General features: G+C 40.8%; 1 protein-coding gene across 1 annotated transcript; it reads right to left on the bottom strand.

Annotated features, from left to right (window-relative positions):
• Nucleotides 1–6,361: 6,361 nt before the first annotated feature.
• LOC145341372 (sentan-like) lies at nt 6,362–21,993 on the bottom strand. The gene is made up of 4 exons (XM_080186312.1): nt 21,983–21,993; nt 19,670–19,710; nt 17,961–18,100; nt 6,362–6,499 (listed from the first exon to the last, which is right to left on the bottom strand). The coding sequence occupies exons 1-4, from the start codon at nt 21,991–21,993 to the stop codon at nt 6,362–6,364; spliced, it is 330 nt and encodes a 109-aa protein (XP_080042438.1).
• Nucleotides 21,994–23,655: the final 1,662 nt, after the last annotated feature.

The following is a 23,655-nucleotide window of genomic DNA, read 5'->3' as shown; positions in this document are numbered from 1 at the left end:
GGCTAGCTCAAGAAGGAAGTAAGTGGAAATAAAACTTTGTTATGGTCTCCTGTATTCTCATTTTAGTTATCCAATGAGTCATCATTGTCAAATGAATCTTAGAGCATTTGATTTGGGTGGCACGGGGCCACAGTAGTTAGCACTGCTGCTTCACAGTGCCAAAGACCTGGGTTCGAATATCTGTTGCACCTTCTCTCCATGCTTGCGTGGGTTTCCTCCAGATGCCCCAGTTTCCTCCACAGTACAAAGATGTACAGGTTAGATGGATTGGCTACACTGAATTGCCACTAAGTATCTCAAGATGTGTAGGTCAGGGGATTAGCAAGGTGAGTATTTGAGATCATGGGGATGGGGTCAAGGTGGGATGCTGTTTTGGAGAGTCAGTTCAGGCTCGATGGCGTCCTTCTGCATTGTAAGGATTCTATGATTCTACGATTTTGTATAATTATCTCAATAGAACAGAGGTCTTTCCAGTTGCCAATCTATCAGACAATTATTTTTTGAAAAATTTAATGTTCAAGTCTGACAGTATATTTTGGGAAGAAATCTCCAAAATAAAATCAGTATAAGATACAACATTGCATATCTGTTAAAATCTTGAGGTAAGCAATGCAGATTTTGCAGGCAAACTTGACCCATTCATCCATCCATGAAATGAGTTTCCTAGTTCACCAGTGTGTTATTTGATGAAGTGCATCACAATAGCAAATACCACTTTGTGAGAAGAAAACATGTTGATCCTGTTCATTAATCAGAGTTCAATATTGACAATAGCTATTAATAGTGACCATGGAGATATCCACACCTCAAACCTTGTTTCCTGAAACACTGAAAACGCAATATTATTTACCTACCGATCCATTAACGAATTAAATGGAATTGACTTTGGGCCAGCGTTGTGCAGCCAGTTACTATATTGTTCTTTTACCCCGATTTTTGGATTTAAGTTATAGAATCTGGATTTTTTTCCTCAGCCAACTATAAGAGGCCTTCACGAGCTAATTTGGATAGTCTCAGCTCAGTTTAAAATAGCTCCGCATCCACAGCGAAGGAAAGATCATCAAAATTCAGAATCATTTGGAAACAACGGGCAAAATCTTATGGGAATTTGGCAAAGTGTTCTGGTGAGGAAGCTGGCATGGACCTCTCCAGTTCCATTGGTCTAATTTTTCTCCTAACCTGTCCCTTTAACCGCGGAAACGAAGAGTGGGTTTAGTTTACGCTATCACTCCGGCTGGGCAGGGACTCTTAGAGCCGGGGAACCCGCTGCACTGAGATAGTAAAAACAAATTTTTAAGTCTCTGCCACCCCGCCACCCCCCACCACAGCAAATCTGCGACCTCCCGCCCCTTAACCCCAAACCTCTCCCCTGTCGATACAAAGGTTTCCGCCTCTTCAGCAAGAACTTCATCACATTGTGTAGGTCATGCCACCGTGCTATGGGAAAAATCATCTGCTGTAGTCTGTTGCTTTCCTGGAACGTGCTCTGCCTTTGCATCAAGCCCCATTATCCTCAGTAAGAATCATGCCCGTGAAGGCATTTTTGCTAACTCTTCAGAAGTTGAAAGTGTCACTCGGATTTGTGGCCTGTTTTTATCTTGAAGTCGAGGCTAAGAACATACTCTGTGAACTTTTCATGAGCCCATGTAGCAGCTAATACTCTTTTCTCGATTTCTGCATATCTCTGTTCAGTCTCTGTCAGTGAATGGGATGTGTAGTAAATTGGTCTGCACTACCCACCTGTCTGTATGTGAAGGAGTACAGCTCCCAGTAGATTGCTCTGGGTCAGATGATATCAGCACCTCAGATGTTCTCAAAAGATCTCTATTGTGTTTCCTCTCAGCACAGTGTACTGTCTGGTCACAACATCTGACATTGTGACTTATTGTGACAACCATTGGGTAGGACAGGAGCTTTCTGACTTGGTTTACCATACCCATGAGTCTCTGAAGCTCAGTCACCGTCCAAAGAGCTCTTGTTTTCTATGAATCAACTCTACTGGACATGTCTACAATATATTCAAGGACAGACAACTTCAAGCATTTGCATTAATGTCATGTCAATGCTATGTCCTGTCTGAGTGGATCAGGAAATGATTCATGTGATACATGACTACATCCAGTCCTTATAGAATATTTGACAATGTCCTCTGGACGATTCCTGGCACTGATATTTGTTGAAACAAAACCCCCAACAGAATAATGAAAGTTGTGAATAACTTAGTCTCTTCAGAAGTAGTTATAAGAATTATCATCTGCATCAGCTTTGTGAAGATCAAGCTTTTCCCAATTTAGCTAAGCTCTCACCCACAGACGGCACAGGATAAATATTTCATTAACCGCATTGTTCAGCTGTGTAAGAGCTACACAAATTCTGACAATAAATTTTCAGACATTTATTCCAGAATTATCAGGAATTAAATATGTGTTATGACCTTAAGGTAACGTGTAAGGCTGTTGATGGCAGATTATAGCTCAAAACTAAGCACAACTCTCAAGAGATAATTGCTGTTAAAAATAATAAACTCAAAGCTCGAATAAAAGGAAAAGTGGGAAAGAACAAAGAATAAAATAGCAACATGGAAGAAATGTGTCTCTCAGGCTTTCATCATCCAGTCCAGTGAAAGCTGACAATTTGGAGCTTTCTCGACTCACTGAGAGAGTTCTTTGGACTTCCAGGGGACTGAGTCACTTGGCGCTGGATTGATTGATCTTGGAGACATTTTCTCTGTGTAACTAATTGCTGAGCTGTCACTCGGGGGTATAGAACCACAGGCAACAATTTCAGATTCCAGCCGTACTGCCCAAAACTTAAAACTGAATTGCAAAATGGGCCATCCATTAAAGAGAGCTTACAAATCTGTATCCCTCAGGGGAGGGCATTTAGGAGGCTTCCTGCAAAGAAGGGCAGAGGTAGTGGATCCATCAACCTTTCTTCACCCTTGAACATCAGAGGGGATGTGTTGGCTGGACTGTGACACCTCAAGACTTGGTTGAACACATTGATAGCAGCGAATGATCTTGTGTGACAGCAGAGGAATCTTCTTCCTGGATTATGGAATGCCTTTTTGTGTTGAAGCAACACAAGTACTGATGCAGGAGACTTAAGTTGTTGCACTTTCTTTAAAAAGAAAACCTGCGAGGTGATCCCAACTGGTTAGATGTGAGTTGAACAAAAAGTGACAGGGCAAGTAGAAAAGGGGACATGTCCTCTTTCTGTCCGACCCCAAAAACAAGACTGGCAACTCTTTAAATATGTTACCAGTTGCTGCATGACCATCAGTTGATGTAGGTTTACCAATGTCAGAGCCACCCCCCTCCATATAGGCCCATGTCACCCACATTAACGAGCTTACCACCCCAGCTGACTGCCATGCACCTACACAGATTTTGGATGACTTCAGGGCACACCAGCAGATGCTGTGATGATAGGACTAAATCCAGTCCCATGTTAACCTTTTTAAAACCATACAGCTAACTAATGATGAAAAAGAGCAAGCATTACTTCAAATGAAGAGTATCTTTTACCCAGGACTGTGCAGCTGGTGAACGTGATTGTGAGAAAGAATGGCAATTTCTTCAAGTTGCTTTCAGTCTCCTCTCAGCTATGACAGGAGGAAGGCAAATATTACTCCCACTGACCTGTACATTGAGTTTTGATAATTGTGCTTGTCAGTCAGGTAAAGAAAGAATAGGGAATACAAGATGTTCATAATAGAGCAAGTCAAATCAATTTACCTTAATTGTCAATTGCTCTCTGCTTGTCATTGTTATACAGTTTTCTCACACTTATTTATTCTCTCCATTTACTCCATCTATAACTCCCTGGAAACATTGTTCTTTATTCTTCTTTTTGTTTTTATTTTTCTCGTCTTCCTCCCTTGTCTGATCCTCTTTTCATTCTTCTGGTCCTTTTATGTCTTCTTTGTCATTCCTTTTCTTCTTCTTCTTCCCAAGCTCTTTTTTTCTCCCTTTTTCTCCTTGCATTCTCTTCTTTCTCTCACGCCTTGGTTCTTTATCTACATTTCTCTTTCTGTTCTCTTTCTTTCTCTCTCTCTGTCTCCCTTCTTCTAGTTGTCTCTGTTCTGATTCTGCTAAACATCATACTCACTTTCTGGTGCACATTTGGTGAAGGTCACTCCAGAGTTATCTAGAATACAGGGCTAGAAATTTTAATCAGTTTGGAAGTGCTGAAGCTGGTTTCCTGCACAGTGCAAAGAAGAAGGAAACTGATAGGGATATAATGGGCTGTTTGAAGCAACTTGTGGATTGCACTTAGCCCATGGGTCACTTTTGAAACAGCACTGTATTACCGGACCAATAATAACCAACAGAGTGTCAATTTAGTTAAATGTGTTTACCAAAAAATTGATTTGTTGTATTTAGCTTTATTAACATCCTACTTTCATTATTAATTGAAAGATTCACTCCTGAAATGAGCAATTTTGGTGCCTCTCAGCCTGGTCTAACAATACTCACAGACACTTACTGGAAATGAAAAGGACTAGCTCCTGACATAGATTTCCTACATTTGAAACAGCTCATTCATCTATTGTGAAATTAAACTTATTAAGTGGAGAGAGGATCCGATTATACAATATGAAAGCACTCAAGGGAGTAAACAGATTTGTTGCACCTCCAGTCAGAACTGCACTGTGCACGACAAATTTATTCCTTACCCTTTTACATGATCACATTTTCTTCATTTTGTACCATGTGCCTGGTATCTTGGACACAAGGACTTGCAATTTTGGCTAAGGCTGGTGAGAATATAGACTTTTCCAAAACCAGTATTGTGACAATACTGTGCCTTTAAGAAATGTATTTGTGCCGAGTTTCTTATGAAGGAAATGTTAAGATTCAAGTCTGTTTAAACGGTGCCAATTTGTCTGCTCTAGACAGCCCACATGCTGATCATGCAGAAGAATAATTGCTCCTAGTTATTGGGGTGTTGGTTTTAATTTGAGTGAATGCACTTTTGTTATTGTTAGGGCTTTCCCCTGGGTTGCAGAGATGGGTTTAATAAGGTTGATTGACAAGAGAAAGTCATGTGAATGGGCAGAGCTAGGCTTACAGAGAGATAAGCAGGTAGTTGGTCTTTGAATTTGATCAGAGCAGCAGTTTTTTCTTTCTCTGGAAATTGAAGAACTGCTAGTACTTAGATATCTCTCTCTAGAGAACTTCAAAAGGCAAGAGGTGTTTATTCTCTCTCTCTCTTTCTGGAGTTCTGCTGTTTGAAAACAGGTCTTTCTTTGGAGGCTGTTGACGGAGTGTCAGAAGACAGATGCTTTTCTGTAATACTGTCCAGAGGTGTTAAAAGGCTAGAGGACTAGCAACTCATGTAAGCCTGAGTGTTTTTGCTAACTGATTCTGAAGAGGAGTTTCCATCTAAGAAAAATATTGCTTACATTGGAATTAATAGAGATAGACTAACATTTAAGAATCATACCTTGTCATGTTTAAATATTTCAGTTGGTAAAAGTTATGCTAATTCTCTGTTATAGTTAAACTGTATTGCTAAATAAGTTTGTTTTAATGAAAGCTTCCTAGTGGGTCAATAGAATCACAATTGGAGTGAAACATCTTACGCTCACATTAATGCCAAAATCAAAAATATTTGGTGTTTAGACTAAATCCATAATATACCTTGGAGTTTCTGATCTTATTACTTAACAGTACTATATCATCCAGTGATTGGATGACAAGAATTACCTATGGTGCGACACACAGGGCAAAACCATTGTGTTTCTTTCCATGTAAGAGAGGGGCACTGCAAATTGCTTTCAGTCAAAGCAAAATGAGTAGCATTATTTGTTACTTCGTAGTGTTGAGAAATTCAAAAAATGTGATGAAATGGTCCCTCAGCCCTACGGCTTTGCTGTAGAATTAACATTTTTACAATGCTGTGATGGTGCTGAGTTATTGAGATTCTATGTACATTTTGCAGAAGGTGGAGGATACTCAGTGAGATTCTTCGGTTGCGCCAATGTAACTTGCAATGTCATCCAACCATTAAACTTTTCCTCCCCCAAAGAAGCATCCTTTTCTTTTATTATCGCTTCTTGTATACATCTCAAAATAACTTTTTATTATCTCTGTGCATAGATTATTTATATATATTTGTATATTAAAATCTTTTAACAAATCAGTAGAGAGCAACACATGATTAATGTTACATTTATTCTTTGTTATTTATTCACATAATTTGAGGATATAACACAGAAATACTCAGTTGTCCACATGACATTTTAATTGACTCTTTTAGCTACCAAAGGCCATTTTAGTACATATGAGACCAAACATCATTTTGAATTACAATACTACTGTTTAAGTAAAAATGTCATTATATTTTAACTTGTACGTCATAGTTCATGCATAAGATCTGACACTATTGTTAGGCTTGTCAACATTATCATAAAATCTTCAAAGTCTATTTTTCTGTCCTTATCTTCATCAAGATCAGAAATAATTTCTTTGTATTTTGGCTTCAGCTCTTGTCCCTGGAAAAAAAATTAGAATCAGACAACACATAGATATGTGGACTTCCTTTCTTGCAACTGTGTTTTTTAATGTTCTCTTTTATCATCCCTTCACAGACTTTGGGTAGAATTTTCCTGCAGATTTGGACCTGCATGGGCGGACCATTGATCTTGGGCAGGATTTTCCAGTCTTGGGGCGAGAATGGCAGGAAAATCCCACCCAATGCTTTTCATGTTTAAGAAGGTTGGGCAACTAGATTTGCAGTTGCTGGTGCTTTGGATATTACTCTTGGTCTAGGTAGAAAGAAGACATTTCCTTCCTCCATGTGGTCACCTTAAAATGGCATCAGACTCATGTCAAACGGTGAAAATCCATCTGAAGAAAACAGTGAAGGAAGGGTTGTAACTTGGCCTGCATCATGCAGAACATTAGCATTGTGGCCTATGACTTCTCCCTTGCTCCACTTTTAAGGCTACACAGAATTACTGACATAGGATATCACAGCAAGAGACCAACTCAATTCAGATGCTGAAAATCAAAAATAAGAACAGGAACAGCTGGAAATATTCAGCAGGTTGGGCAATATCTTAGGAGAAATAAGTAAAGTTAATATTTCAGGTCTGTTACCTCTCCACTGATGTTGCACGGCCTGCTGAGTATTTCTAGCTTTTTCTGTTTTTAATACAGAAATAGGCTACTTGTTCCAACGGACCCATGCTGGTATTTATGCTCTAATCACTCTACATCATCTAACCCTATCAGCATGATCTTCTACCTCATATACTTGTTTAGATTTCCCTAAACTATCTCAATGCAAATCATTTCTATGTGATGGTAAGTTCTAATCATTCTCTGGACAGAGTTTTCTCCTGAATTTCTTCTACTTATGAGCTTAAATAGATGAATTTGCCTGTGTGTTCAGCTTGGTGGTAATCTTCATTCCTGGCACTACTGTTACATAGCTATTCCATGTGCGGGAGGAGGATTTCTGTAATATGGGCCTGGACCTGACAGAATTTCCTTCCCTGGTCTGAAGTACTTATTTACTAATAGGCTATCCATCAAGCTTTCTAGTTGAGAGTTAGTGTGAAGCCGCTTCATTCAAAGCAAATGTTTGTACTTATGAGCATTAATGTTCTCCAGTCAGATGTAGCAAGCATCATCTCACCTTCTTATTTTCATTGATGAAGACATTTGTTCGCCATAATGTAGCAACACAACACATCATTTCAGAATTGGTAAACATTTTTGAGGAAAACCAAAGAATAAGTTCAGCCTAAAAAATAATTTCACTCTGTATGGCAAAGTCTGAGAACAGAATTCAAACAATGTCATTTTTAAAAATTCTTTAGGTGTGGCTTTAATGTCTGACTAAAACTATGTCTCAGCTTTGACAATGGGTCATTTGGACTCGAAACATCAGCTCTTTTCTCTCCTTACAGCTACTGCCAGACCTGCTGAGATTTTCCAGCATTTTCTCTCTTGGTGACTAGAATTATATTGGTCAATGTTTATTTAGCAGATCTATGGAAGAATGTTGAATTTCTTTATCCAATGCTTTGTGCTTTAATACATGGAGTATTTGCAATACAATAGATGAATTATTTGTGCAAATATATGTAAATGGTTATGATATAGTCAGAATTACAGAGTCATGGGTGATCAGACATGGGAACTGAACATCTAGGGATAGTCAGTATTTAAGAAGGACAGACAAAAGACTAGAATGCAGGTACAGCAAATAATAAGGAAGGCAAATAGAATCCTGGCATTTATCGCTAAAGGAATAATAGAAAAGTAGTGAGGTGTTGCTGCTACTGTGCAAAGCATTAGTGAGATGGCACTTAAAATATTGTGTACAGATTTGGTCCACTTTACTTGAGAAATGTAGTTACATTGGAGGAGGTTCACCAGATTGATTCCAGACATGAGGGGTTTGTTTTACAAAGAGAAATTGGGCCGGTTAGGCCTTTACTCCCTGGAGTTTAGAGGAGTGAGAGGCAATCTACTTGAGGTGTACAAGATGATAAGGGGGATTGACAAAGTAGACGTGGAGAGGATTTTGCCATTTGTAGGACAATCTAGAACAAGAGGTCATAGCTGTAGGATAAGGTGGGGGAGGGGTGACAGATTTAAAACAGTGATGAGAAGAAATTACCTCTCTCAAAAGGGTTGTGAGTCTATGGAATTCACTGCCCCAGAACGTGGTGGATGCTGGGACATTGAGTAAATTTAAGGGAGAAGTGGGGAGATTTTTAATTAGGAAGAGTTGGAAGGGCTATGATGAATGGGCTGGAAAGTGGAGTTGAGACTGAGATGAGAACCATGGAGACTGAGAGATCTAAAGATCTGCAGGGGGGCTGGGCGGGGGGTGGTGGGTGGGTGGGTATGGTTCATACCAATTGGTATACAGGAGGAATCCAAAGTTGCTGTCAGTATGAACAGATGCTCCTCCAGTGCTACAAGGGACAAGTATGAGCTTAAATGTTATGCATACAGGGAGAAAGGCCTTCTTTAAGACTGAGGTTTCAGAAGGGACAAGAGAGGCCCTAAGACTTTGCATAAGACCATCAGGGATATACTTTGACAAAGGGGATAGGGTCTACAATTAAAAAGAGAGTGCAAAAAAGAATTGAAAGGGCCCAGAAAAGTGATAGGAACAGACAGCATGGTAATTATAGCACAACACAGTAACCAGACAGTACAAGCCCACTCTTCGAGAGTTGTGGGAATTGTGTATAAATTTGGATCATCTGAACAAGATGCAGGAGGCACCTTGTACCTCACATGCACATACCCTGAACTATCATGAGGATCAGTCGACATAGAGTGAGGGAATCTGATGAGAGAAGCAGGGGATGAAACTGCTACTTCAAAAATTCAGTTACCCCAAGTAGGCATAGTGGTATCATACATAACCAAAGGGGCAAGGGAGTGGAGGGATGCCACTATAATCGGGAAAGCAGGAAAGGCTTCAAGAAAATACAAACACTGGCTGAACATCCAAGAGTGAAGGCAAGAAGCCAAAGTTATAGATTGAGAAAATGGGATGGACAGATGGCAGCAAAAAAAAAGCAAGACCCAAGTCCTGAGGATGAGACAGTAAACATTCGCGAACCCAGGAAGAGTCATGAATCTGTGACCGAAATTGTGTCAACTGAGAACAGCGGTCTGCGAGTAACAGCCCTGACAGAAACAAGCACGGCAGTAGAGGCTGGAGTTTAACCAGGAAGGCTAAGAATCAAACCACTGATAGGAATAGGAGTAGAAGCCCCCATGATAAGGAAGTATTGATAGCTGCAAACAAAATGGAGCTTGTGGAAGTAAAAGAGGCCAAACAAGAAAGCTGGACAGCTGGAAAGAGTTTGGGGTATCAGATATAGGGCAGCCTGCTTTGTCCCATAGGTGGGTTTGCAAAGAGAAAGATTTGCAAGATGGGATGTATAAAGCTAAAGCCAAATTACTGAGAGAGGCAAGGGAGGAAATTGCTGGGGCATTGAGAAAAATCTTTGTATCCTCACTGGCTATAGGGGAGGTCCCAGAGGATTGGAGACTAGCCAGCGTTGCTCCTTTGTTTAAGAAGGGTCGCAAGAATAAGCCAGGTAATTATAGGCCGGTGAGCCTTAAGTCAGTGGTAGGAAATTATTGGAGAGGATTCTTCAAGACACGATTTACGCCCACTTGGAAATGAATGGATGTATTAGTGAGTGGCAACATGATTTTGTGAAAGGGAGGTCATGTCTCACTAACTTGATTGAGTTTTTCGAGGAAGTGACAAAGATGATTGATGAGGGTAGGGCAGTGGATGTGGTCTACATGGACTCCAGTAAGGCCTTTGACAAGGTCCCTCATGGAAGACTAGTGCAGAAGGTGAAGATACATAGGAGCAGAGGTGAGCTGACAAGGTGGATACAGAACTGACTTGGTCATAGAAGACAGAGGGTAGCAGTGGAAGGGTGTGCTTCTGAATGGAGGGCTGTGACAAGTGGCATTCCTCAGGTATCAGTGCTGGGACCTTTGCTGTTTGTAATATATATAAATGATTTGGAAGAAAATGTAACTGGTTTGATTAGTAAGTTTGCGGATGACACAAAGGTTGGTGGATTTGCGGATAGCTATGAGGACCCTCAGGGGATACAGCAGGATATAGATCAGTTGTAGGCTTGGATGGAGAGATGGCAATGGAGAGGTAATGCATTTGGAAGGTCTAATAAAGATAGCAAATATATAGTAAATGGCAGAACCCTTAAGAGTATTAATAGGCAGAGGGATCTGTGTGTACAGGTTTGCACTGAAAGTGGCAACGCAGGTGGAGAAGTTAGTGAAGAAGGCATACGGCATGCTTGTCTCCATCAGCTGGGGCATTGAGTTTAAGAATAGGCAAGTCATATCACAGCTTTAGAGAACCTTAGGCCGCACTTGGAATATAGTGTTCAATTCTGGTTGTCACACTACCAAAAGGATGTGGAGGCTTTGGAGAGGGTACAGAAAAGATTTACCAGGATGTTGCCTGGTATGGAGGGCATTAGCTATGAGAACAGGTTGGAGAAACTTGTTTCGTTCTCACTGGAACGATAGAGGTTGAGGAGCTACCTGATAGAAGTCTACAAGATTGAGGGGCATGGACAGAGTGGATAGTCAGAAGCTCTTTTCCAAGGTGGAAGAGTCAATTACTAGGGGGCATAAGTTTAAGGTGTAAAGGGCAAGTTTTAAAGGAGATGTATGAGGCAAGTTTTTTTTAAGAGGGTGGTATGTGCCTGGAACTCATTGCTGTGGGAGGCAGTGGAAGCAGATACTATAGTGAGTTTTAAGGAACGTCTGGACAAATACATCTATAGGATGGGAGTAGAGGGATATGGTCCCCTGAAAGGTAAGGAGTTTTAGTTCAGTCGGGCAGCAGGGTCAGTGCATGCTTGGAGGGCTGAAGGGCCTGTTCCTGTGCTGCAATTTTCTTTGTTCTTTGTAGTAGCCCATGTGCATGAGGAACATTTGGAGGCGAGAGACATTAAGGTTAATTTACCCACAGCAGGAAAGTGACACTGAGTTTTGTTTTTCACTGTTGTAGTATCTAATAATTGGATATATAAATCAATATCAAAGCAGCATTTCTGCAGGGTGAAACATAGCAAAGAAAAGTTTTTTTGAGGCCACCCAAAGAAGCAGGTAATACACAGGGATATTTGTGGAGATTGAACACATGCGTATATGGGTTATGTGATGCATCAAAGGTTTGCTATTTCTCTGTACGATTTGTATTGCTGAAGATTGGCTGTGTTCAGTTAAAAGCAGATCCTGCAATGTTTTACTGGAAGGTTAAAAGAAAATTAACTGGAATTTTTATAATGCATGTAGATGATTTCCTATGGGTTGGCACAGAAGAGTTTGAGAAAAGGGTATTTGGGAAGCTGAAAACCTAAAGTAGGGAGTCAGGAACTGGTGCTTTTTGATATCTTGGCCTTGATATCTGACAAAGTACTCTGGTGTAATGATGAGTCAACAGGGATATCTAAACAGTATTGATCCCATTCCCATCACCAGAAAAAGGTCAATGGAAAAAGAAGAATGGGACAATGAAAAAGAAACAGAATTGTTGAGGAGTATGATAGGAGAGCTAAATTGGCTACGTGCACAGACCGGATGGGAGTTATAATATCCTAGAGCTCAGCAATATGTTGCCGTACACTACAGTCAGAGAGCTCTTGCAGGCTAATAAAATATTTAAAAAGCTAAAATTAGAGGAATGTATAATTAAATTCCCAGCACTAGGAGAACTAAAAGATATGAAATTGGTTGTGTTAGTGATGCTTCACATGCCAATCTACCAGATGGACATTCAAGCGGTACCTGATTCATAATATTCCTGGTATGTAAGGAAGGTAAATGTTGGCCCTTGGCCTGGGAAGAAAAGAAAATAAATGCTCAAGGAATTCACCCTCAGAGTTGAACTCAATGTTGTCACACAATCCGCAGAAATACTTGACGCTCAGCTCAAAAGTACATTGGCGGCTGAAACACTGGTGTTAGTGAAGACATTGGATATGGGAATGTATTTGTCTGACACATTAACAGAGTTATTTTTTATGGGCACATCAGGTAAGAAAGTATCAATTGAGTGATAGTTGGACAATCGGTCTTTATGGGACAATATGTACTCGATAAAAAGTGTAACAGAAAAGCAACTAAGAATTGATTTGGCCAGCATTAAACAAATGGAGGATATAAAAAAAAATGGAGGATTATAGGCTTCAGGGGTTGAAATGGTTTGTTCCTGTTCCTAGTTTCTATGTGAAGATATTTCAGTTAGGATCAGTCAGAGCCATCTTCCAATTTTGTGATTGTGCTGTAGAAAAAGAAGTGCAGTAATGTTAGACGCTGAGATGAGCTAAGTTAAATAATATGGTGAAAGGGTGCTAGGCTCCTAAACAGTGAGACACACTGCAGTATTTGCACTGAAGGTTCACAGAACTTTGCTGAAATCCTATATTCTGTGCACTGTGACACCAAGATATTCAGTTGCCTACACAACTTTTATATTGATAAAAGTCTGTCTGCAAACAAACCTGCTTCATTCAGATGCATAACATGAAGTGAACTAAAGCAAAATCCTTGAAACATAATTATATAATTTAATTTAAAATGTCATCACTTTATGATATTTCTGTGACCCAACTTTCATGTCTGAAATTAATATACTTATCAATAAGACAAAACACTTCTTTGTCAAGGTCAGAAATAGTTTTATTCTACACATGGGTTCCTGTCTTTTGTGCAAGATAAAAATTGTTTTTGGAGCTCATATTCACGCTAAAGTGAATGTTAAAGCGGGGAATACAGAATTTGGAAAACACGATTGTATTGGTTGACGTTCTAGAAAGTACAATAAGTAATGAAAATGGCTTCTGTGGATTGTTAAGAAATAAAATAACTTTGCAAAAAGTGAAGCTAGTTTCTGAGAAAGTTGCAATGGGGGGAACCAATCAATTATTCATTGTCTGAACTGATATTATTTTCAATTGTGTACTGTTGGGTAAATGCAATTAACTGTACCACCAGCAATATGGATAATAACCTGAATTCTCCAGAGGTTTTAGCAAAATGCTTGAAAAAATTTATAATTAGATTTATTCTTGATTTTGAGTCCTTTAATTGCTTTGAAGAGCTTTTGACTAAATTGCAAGTGTGGGCTATAGTCATTCCCAACATAATTGTAGACCGGTAACTATACTAATTGTTCCTCTTGGTTATTTGGCTTTTGAATTGACACCGAACAATAATTAGAATGACATCCAGCATTTCACAATAGATCGAGATTTAAGCTAATTGCAGGCTAAGGTCATGTTATAAACCAAGAGTCTAACTATACAAATGGTGTGGACCCCAGTGAGTTATTGATTTTAACTCACAATTTCTAAAAAGAATGATATATTCAGTTTTTAAACGTGAATCTTTAATATTATGGGTGACAGGGTAGTTTAAGATGTGTTTTAATTTATAATAGATTCAATTCATCGCATATATAGAGACATTGTATGTTGATGTCACAAATATTACATTACAATTACTGCCAGTGAAACTTTAGAGAATCCATTCATTTGCATGTATTAATTAGATCATTCCTGATGAGTGTTTGTATGACTTGGATTTTATTCCACTCATGAGCCAAATCATTATTCACTTTGAGTTATTAGAGATCTTGGGGTGATTCTCCATTTGTGATCTGCAACTTTTCTGGTGGGTTGGGCTGGGAGATGCACGTTGTTGTCCTTTATCTAGGATTTGCGCATACGCTGGGAATGCATGCACATCTTCCAGAGCCTGAGGACAGTCAGAGTCCGGACCGCACTTAAATTGGCGGGAAGAAAGATAAGTCATTTGAATCTTATTTAAAGTAGTTTAAATATGTTTTCAATGTCATTATTGGGAACTTGCCAGCCCCTTTGAATCTCCCACCTGACCAGGAGTACTTCATTCCGGCAGGGTTTAGAGTAGCTCCCCACATTTGGGGAACTAGTGGGAGGCCCCATTGGAATGAAGGGGGGGGCGGGGGCAATCGGGGTCCCTCAGGAGGTCAGGCAGTTGGGGGAGGTAGTGCCCCTTGTGCATGGGCACCCTGGCAGTGGCAGCCTGGGCACCCTGCCACTGCCCAAGAAGCAAAGTGTTCATACCCAGTGGGCACAATGACACTGCCCATTGGGCTGTGCCAAGGCAGCGAGGCCTATTGTGAGTGGAGCCTAGGGGCAATCAGTGGAGGGGGGGGGGGGGTCCCGCTGCCACTCTGCATGATGATTGGGCTGGGCTGGGCTGGAGGGAGGCCAGCAATCGGGCGGACTGGGGGGTGGTCTGACAAGGGGCCTGCCTGCAGGGGGAGGTCCAATGCCGGGATGGGGTCTGCGGGGAGATCTACCTGTGAGGGGGATGGGGGGGGAATCGTCACTGCTGGCTGTAGGAGGGCAGGACATCGGGGCACTCTGGGGTGGGGAGGGAGGGAGAGAGGTTGTCTGCCAGGGGGCCTGCCTGTGGGGGAGGGTCCAACCGCAGGATGGGGTCTGCAGAGGGATCTGCCAGGGTGAGGAGGATGGGAGGATTGCCACTGCTGGGTGTGGGAGGACAGGACATCGGGGCACCCTGGGACAGGGAGTGGGGGGGGGGGGGTTGCGGTGGGCAGGGTCAGGCCCTGGAATTGTTGTGGGAGCCACGATTGAACTATGGGGGGCACTGGAGCGGCAGCACTGTGAGGGTCCCAGACTGGCCAGCTATTGAGCTGGCCAACAAAAGGGGAGACTGCCAGATCAGGACAACTGTGCATGCGCAGAGTTTCAGAGCTGTCAGACTCCGGTACAAATAGGCCCCCCCTCCCCCGTATTTTTAATGAAATTCATGGCTGGGACTCAGTGCAGAGTGAACTGAGAAAATAGTCATGATCTAGAGCAGTTTTTCCACCAATTCAGCACTTTTGGGAGAATTGCCCCACTTATTTGGAGAAAACAAAATGATAGCACAGAGGACAAGTTTTGTCTGAAACCATCCCGCCACAATTTAATAGTGGAAATGTGAGGATAGATTAATGCTCTGTGCTTCTTGCACAGAAATGTATAAGCAGATTCTGTTTTTTTTCAGGAAGTACAGTCTATCATAAATTGCTTTATGAAAGGAAGGTTTAAATTGCTGAATGATCAATTCTCGTTTCATGCTTGGTTATGTTCTTATATAACCAGGATCTCTATACTATATTGAACATGACCAGGAATTTGCATTTTAAAAGTGTGATTAATTTAAAATTCTGAATTAACTGAATGTCTAACTCATGTCTCAAATTGAATTAAGTATTTCTTTCAGAAGAAAGAATCATTAAGGATTGTAATATTTGAAATGGGAGCAGAGTGAGATGTGAAAATAGAAGGATAAAAATTATTTCTGTACTGTAAGTGTAGCAAAATCATGAACACATTTAGAATTTCATTACACTGTAGGGATCTTTCTGTGGGGAGATAATGGGAAAACCCAAGGGGCTAACAGCTTTAGATACATCAACTGGCATTTATCTTTGATCGTTAGGATCTGAATACCATTTTGAACAATTAATTTCTAAGGCGATTCCGATTTGATGACTTGTTTCCATTTGACTTTTATTCCCTGTCCGTTAAGCAGGCACTAAGGGTGTTGTTTAGATGGGTCAGTGGTTGGAGGATGAGGATCCTGTGCAGTGGCTGCGGCATCAATGACCAAGCCAGCAACTGCAGAGGCTGTAAGAGGGAAGCTGTTTGTAGAAGACTTTGCCCAGGCCCCAGACTCCACAGGCCAAATTACTTCCTTTGATGTTCCTGAAGAGCAGTGCATGAGGAAACCACACTTCACCGGGAAGATTTCCAATGGGATATTCTTGCTACTAGACAGGAAGCAACACTTTGCTAATAGCCATGGAGCTCACCAGCACTCATAACTCTTTCACCAGGGTTTCCTTTCCAAATTGCCATGCAGTGCAAAGAAAGAATGAACTACCTGCTGCGCTCTGCCACGCAAGGAACACTGTCTACTTACTTCAAAGTCACGCTCGTAAAAACATCAGGTAATGCAAGTGTGCATGTGCACAGGAATATCAGGTAGAAACATAGGCAGGATTAGGCCATTTGGCCCTTCATACCTGCTCCACTATTCATTATGATCATGGCTGATCATCAAATCCAATATCCTGATCCCAGCTTCCCTTCATATCCCATTAGCCCCAAAAGCGATATCTAATTTCTTCTTCAAATTGAGGGGGATATTGGTGCACACCCTGCCATAAACAGTCACCAATGACCTCTCTCCCACAGCAAACAAGCACATTACTTTCCAATGGATATCTATTAGCAGAGTAAGGCCATGTATTTTGACTTGCAGCAGTCCCTCACATGCAGGGAAGAACGGACTGCACGCATTTAGCTGTCAAAGCACCAGAGGTAAACCAATGTGAAGAGAAAAAACTTCCACACATAGGCTCTTACTGGCCTCTTCCATGTTTTAAGCCCAGTGCTCAGCCTCTGGGTCAGTTGAGGCCAAAATGTTGTGTGATTTGAAGAAGAAGAAATTAGATTTCGTTTTTGGGGCTAATGGGACATGAAGGGAAGCGGGGATCAGGATACTGGATTTGATGATCAACCATGATCATAATGAATAGTGGAGCAGGCTTGAAGGGCCAAATGGCCTAATCCTGTTTCCAGTTTCCATGTTTCTGTCTGATATCCCTGTGCACATGCACACTTGCATTATCTGATGTTTTTATGAGCGTCACTTTGAGGTAAGTAGATGGTGCTACTTGCCTGGCAGACCGCAGCAGGTAGTTCATTTTTTTCTGCACTGCATGGCAATTCTGGTGTGGGCCCTTATCAGTGCTAACCTCCACTGCGACCTCTGCCCAGGCCTCCTGCTGCCACCACTGGGAAATCAGAGCTCCCTCCTGTCTCGAGTGGCCTGGATGAAAATCTGCAGGAAGGCATCACTGAAATGTGGGGCTGTGTGTAATCTGCCCTGTGATATTCTGGTATCTGCAGCCAGTCTCCTCTCTCTGGAGTGACAGCCTGACTGATAGTCCTGACCAGGTGACCTTTAAAAGATGGCGGTAGGACCTTCGATTCCATTTGGTAAGGGCGGTCTTGGGTGACTTCATGTCTGCCCTATTGCAAGATTCTCTCTAGCCCTCATGCATGAATATGCAATAAGCTGACCTACACGTGATCACAGGGGCCCAGACATCCCACCCTGAATGGAAATCATTCTAATTTCCTCTCCCACCAGTCAGTTTAGATTCCATCTTTTATTCTTGTCAGCATAACTTGCAGTTACCCGATTAGTAAATTGTTACTAAAGTGAAATATCAGCTTAAAGACTGGCCCTCAATCTGTTCAACAAAATCTGTTTGTTGCTGGTAAACATAAAGTCACTGGAAGAAAGAAACATTACATAACACAATACACTCTCAAACCATTTCGTCCACATTCTTACCTTTATGAAACTCTGAAATTGGGCCAAAAGTAAGTCTTTAGCCTGAGTTTTGCTGAGTTTTCCATCTGGATCTGTGTGATTGTTAAATATTACAGCTAGCATTGCAACAGATTTCTCCAGATCTGTGCATTTTCTTAATGCTGCAAATAATTAAAAAGACACTTACTAGAATTTTTATTCTTTATGTAAGTCATTATCTGCAATAAGTAAGTTACTGACGATGCTTCCTATTAATAATGTTTAAATACAATGACTTTTGCTTCTATAACCTAATAGTTTGATAAGTCACAGGGCAGGATTTTTCTCCCTCACCATGGTGTGGTTCATGGTGACAGGAAGTAGTCACCAGTGCGCCAAGTCTCACTGTTGTCAGTGGGATTTCCTGTTGAGTGCACCCCTCATCATCGGGACACCTGAGGCGGGCGTATGCCGACAGCAGGACCCTCAAGCAGTCTGCAGCCGGCATCCTGGTGTGAATAGACTCCGCCCACTCCACCTACTGGCAAGAATTATTTACCTCATTTATTTTCTAAGTGTCAAAAGAGTGCGTGTGGGAGCTTGTCCAATAAATTGGTGCGATTCTCTCCCATTTTCATACTCGTTTGGCACTCGAGTTTTTTTGGTAAGATCAGCCCCAAGGAGTTTTCTGGAAGATTACAGAAAGCAATGAGTTTTACAGTGGAAATCATTAAAATTCATTTCTTTTATCTGACTGAAGGAAACTCTGTAGGAATGTATAATTTCTCTAAGATTAACGCCTCAGAAGATTTAAAGATGCAATTACAATCAAGAAGTGCTTTCCATTTACTGTAGCCAATTATTTTTTTAACAAAGGTGAGATACTACGGATTCTGGCAATTTTAAATAAAAATAGAGTGCTGGAAACACTCAGTCGATCAGGCAGCATCTGTGGTGGGAAACAGACATGTTTTATGTTGATGACCTTCTGTCAGAATTGGAGAATGTTAAAGATAGAAAAAGTTTCGTTCACAGTAGTTCATCCCCAGGGGCATCAGTTCCTTACTAAACACGGCTCATGTTAAAATAGAAACTAATTGAATTGACTTGGAAAAGGCACTAATTCAGTACACTGTCTTTATTATTGTTTGTTTATTTTAAAATGTCAGAACCGTACCTTAAGGCAGTACATTTTTAGAAATCTTTCCTCTATTTCAGTTCACATGTAATTTCCCTTAGTTTAATGTCAAAGATCATGGAGACTTGTCCCTTAATGTTATTATATTCTTGATGCTGGAAGGTACATTTGCTAGAAATTGCCATGCGTTTAGTGCCACAATTGAACAATCACAGAATATCCCATCTGAACCCTCTGAATTGTAACAAATGCATTCTAAAACTCAAGGGATTTCAACATATAACAAATACTTTGATCTGACGTAACAAAGTCAGGGATAAATTATAGTCTTGCATGATGGATATACAATATTATGGTTACTGATTAATTAGTTAAAGAATGAAATTAAATAAAAAGGCAAAACAAAATCCAAACAAAATAGCTTCAATAGTAAACCATTCAACGATCTTTTGTGAATCTAGTGCAACTGGAGGCACTGACTGTGCTGATTAATCCATGGCTGAATGATATGGATTTAGAATGTTATTTGTTGAGCACGTTAAACATTTTAAAATGTGTTTGGAAGAAAACCAGTTTGCCTGAAGTCAAACTGGATGTATTACCACATGCTCACCCTTCACAGAAGACAGTTGCTTCTCAACTGATGATCTGGAACTGCAAATATGAAAGAAAATTTGAGTTTCAGTGACCAAAGACTTGCCACTCTGCGCAGGAAAAATAAAAGCACTGTACAGCTTAATAAACAATGTAAGTGTCAGAGTAATTGATTGTGATAAAATCTAATGAATTAATTATCTGTAACTCAGGGGGTCAAAGGGTCAAAAACTAACAAGGCAAGCCCTGACTTGTTTTCTTTTTGAAAAGGAACTTGGCTTTCAAGTTATACCATTAACAATGGAAGACATTAGGGTAGATTTTCTATTCTTTATTTACTAGCACATTTTTGGCCATAGTGAAATGTATGTATGTTTGTGCACAGAATTGGAATTCAATGGCACAAAATTCAGACCTGCGCTAAAAGTTGCCTTAGAGATCCAAACTGGTGACCGTGCTCTGTCTGCACATTTCTACAAGGAGTGATGAATACCATATTGGGAAAGAGTTAGTGCATGTGTGTATCTCAGTAGTATCTTCTGGCAGTCTGCAGAATAAGAAGTCTCACAACACCAGTCTGCAGAATAGACAGATCAAGAGGCCAGTCATCTTCTAATGCTGATTAAACAGCAGCATTGCCATTTTGAAGCTTAATACTCCAGCTAATGGCTGCCTCTTCAACACAAACATTTTAACACATGTTCAATCGCAGGAAGAGCAGCCCTGCCCCCCCTCCCCCCATAATCTGGCTCTATCCACCCACTATTGAGTTATGTTGAGTGTCAAGAGAGTAAGGCAAGGCTGGATGGTCTTTACTTCAATGTTAGGAGTGTAATAGATAGGACTGATAAGTTTAAAGGTGTGGATTGACACCTGGAAGTGTGATATGGTTGAAGGAAAGGCAGGACTGGCAACTCAACATTTCAGAGTATAAGATCTTTAGATGAGACAGAGGAGAGTGTACAAAGGAGGGTGGTGTAGCACTATTAATTAAGGAGTCAATTACTGCACTAAGGAGAGATCATACCTTGGAATGGTCTGCAAACAAGACTTTGTGGGTATAATTTAGGAATATAAAGGGAGCAGCCACATTATTGGGATTATAGGTCCCCAAAGAGTCAACGGGAAACAGAGGAGCAAATATGTAGACAATTCACTGAGGTGTGTAAGAGTAATAATTTACTAATTATACTTGGGGAGTTCAACTTCCCCAACGTAAATTGGGATAGTCACAGTGTAAAGGGTTTAGAGGGGATGGATTTCTTGAAATGTGTCCAGGGGAATTTTTTTGTATCAATATGTAGCAGGTCAAACAAAGGATAATGCAGTGCTAGCTCTGGTTCTGGGGAATGAAGCCGGACAAGTGTTCAATGTGGCAGTTTAGTGATAGCAACACAACACGGTATAGTTCAAATTTGTTATGGACAAGGAGAAAAATGGCCTGCAAAAGGTGGCTTTGGCTTGGGGGAAGGCAGATTTTATTAAAATAAGGCAGGATCTGGCCAAAGTTTACTGAGAACATCTTCTAGCAGGAAAGTCCGTTCACAGCAGAGTAGTGGGAGCATCCCTTTTTAGAGAACAAAATCTGCCAATATTACCTGATCTGGCCTACATGTGACTTCAGACCCACAGCAATGTGATTGACTCTTAAATCCCCTCTGAAATGGCTGAGCAAGCTAGCCAGTTGCATCAAACTGCTAAGAAGCCTAATAGGACTGTGGGAGTACCTACACCATATTGACTGCAACAGCTCAAGAAGGCTGCCCTACTCAAGGGTAATTAGGGTTGGACAATAAATGCTGGCTGAACCAGCAGTGCCCATATTCCATAAGTGAAAGGAAATGGTGGGATCCCCCCATCCTTGAGACTGGGAATGTTGTCCATCACCATTCATGATTGGATACTTTGATCTAATCTGTTGACAGCGGGGGTCGCTTAGCTTTGCAAATGGGACAACAATGCAAAAATGTAGAATTGCTTCATTCCATCACTTATGACAAAAGAAAATTAAAAATAAGCTACAAGCTGTTCCCTTACCCCAGGAAGAAAAGAAATTTGTAAATAACAACATTTTACATTGCCTCAAATAAGAAAATCCGTGATTTGTTTTCCCTGCTCAAAATCTATCATTAATGTAACATGCATTGGCATTGTGTAAATTGATATAAATGCCAAAATGCAGTGTTGTATTTTGAACTACAGATATTGTTACCTGTGAATACATACAAATACATTTTAAGGATATGATCATTTAATTCTTTTAGTTTTAAATATTCTTGGCTTTGTAAACTAGAACAAGATTCGATTAAGTGAAAGAAATTTGAATTCATACCATTTGGGCATCTTGATTGCAGCTGATGCTCTCCTGCTTTACAGATGACAGAACTGTTTTACTGTATCACAACTTTCCCTCTAAAACTCCTAATTGTGGATCATAGTCCATGGCATCTCAAGTTTCAACCGTCATTTGCACACTACTCCAATCAATTATTCCCAGGCTTTCTTGAAGAAAAGAAATGTTTGTGTAATAGGTTGCAAGCAGATTTTGAAGTGTGACACATCTTGATTAACTCCAGTGAAGTAATATGAGTCAAGTTTGACTGACAAATCATTCCGCATAAACAAACACTTTAACAAACCTGGCGGAGATTGCACATCTAGAAATTCCACTCTATGTGGATTTGAATTAACCGTAAAATGCAGTGAAATATCTTATTGTCGTTATATTCAAAGGGGCAAATCTTCCAAACTCCAGATTGATAGATTTCAGATATATTGTTGAGATGCAGATTGGGACTTGCGGAAGTTCTGACATGTTGATCTCTGTGGGAATTGCCTGGGATGCTTCCCCTTCTCCCCGGGTCCCTCCACCAATGATTCTGAGTTAGAGTCGGGGACTTGGGATGGTTCTGATGTACTTACCTGGAAATGTTAGACCGAAAAATCCTAGCCTAACTCCTGAGTAACTCCAGAACTGATACCCCATCAACCACTCATATTACCCCTGACCACCTGACTACAGCTCCTGAGCACACTACTATTCCCTCCTATCTCACTGATTATCCGCCTGATCACTCCCCAACCAGCTAACCACCTTCCTCTGACTTCTCCCCAGATATCAAATATCCTCCTGCACTGAACCAATCATTCCTCAACTTGATTGTCCTCCTTCCCACTTGCCCGATACCCATGTACATACACATCCAACCCTATCAGCTAACCCCTTATCTACTCATCCGCCTCACCCATCTCGCACACCACCCATTTACCCACATACCCCACTCACCCACCTACCTTCCTCCTCTAGACACCTCACCCACCCACCTATTCATCTGCTCACCCATTCACTGACATTAAGATCAAACTACAGTAGTGTCATGTCTACTCCTGAATCTATTAGGATCCAGTGGAGTCCTTGGAATGATGCTGTGCTTCATATGTCTTGGACAGCCAGGTAGGAAGATTCTGGTTGAAATACAGAGCACCGCGGGTTTGACGAATTTCCAGACTGACAAGGAATTCCCACTCTGTGGAAGATTTGGCCCAATGTTAATTATTGAAGGGGTGATTTTTCCACTTACCTTGAGAGCTAAATAACCTACAAGATCTTAAGCTGAAATGTTGGTTTAGCCAGCATTTAATATCATCTTTGTAAAGAAGCTGGAGCCAGTTACTAGGAATGAGCACCCATGAGGCTTGTTCAGCTCTTTGCCACTTAAAATGGGTCTGTTGTCTCTCATTAAGGAAGCTGCAGAGCATTTTGGTGGTGAGTACTTCAACTAATTTCCTCTTCTAACAGCAACCAGCTCATTGAATTGAACACAGAATTGATTTCAATTTTAAACACTATTCAATGCATACTCAGCATTCCCTGCTTATTGCTGCTGGAGCTGTGATCCTTGGATTTGAAGATCACCAATTTATTGATACTTTAAGCACATTTTTAATTAACAACCATCTAATCAATCAAAATGAAGGTGCAGCCAATAAGCTGAGTAAAAAAGT

This window comes from Carcharhinus amblyrhynchos, chromosome 3, assembly GCF_965287045.1.
Source record: "Carcharhinus amblyrhynchos chromosome 3, sCarAmb.v2.hapA, whole genome shotgun sequence".
Lineage (NCBI taxonomy): Eukaryota > Metazoa > Chordata > Chondrichthyes > Carcharhiniformes > Carcharhinidae > Carcharhinus > Carcharhinus amblyrhynchos.
The sequence above is the reverse complement of the archived record's forward strand: the minus strand, read 5'-3'. Positions and strand labels throughout refer to the sequence as shown.

Bases quoted from the DNA above. Each gene is read 5' to 3' on its own strand.
- LOC145341372 (XM_080186312.1), bottom strand. The intron at 18,101-19,669 runs GTGAGCATGTGG...AATTATTTGCAG, and splicing joins GCAACTGTCTTCTGTGAAGG to CATTAAGAAAATGCACAGAT. The intron at 6,500-17,960 runs GTAAGAATGTGG...TTTTTTTTCCAG, and splicing joins AATTTCAGAGTTTCATAAAG to GGACAAGAGCTGAAGCCAAA.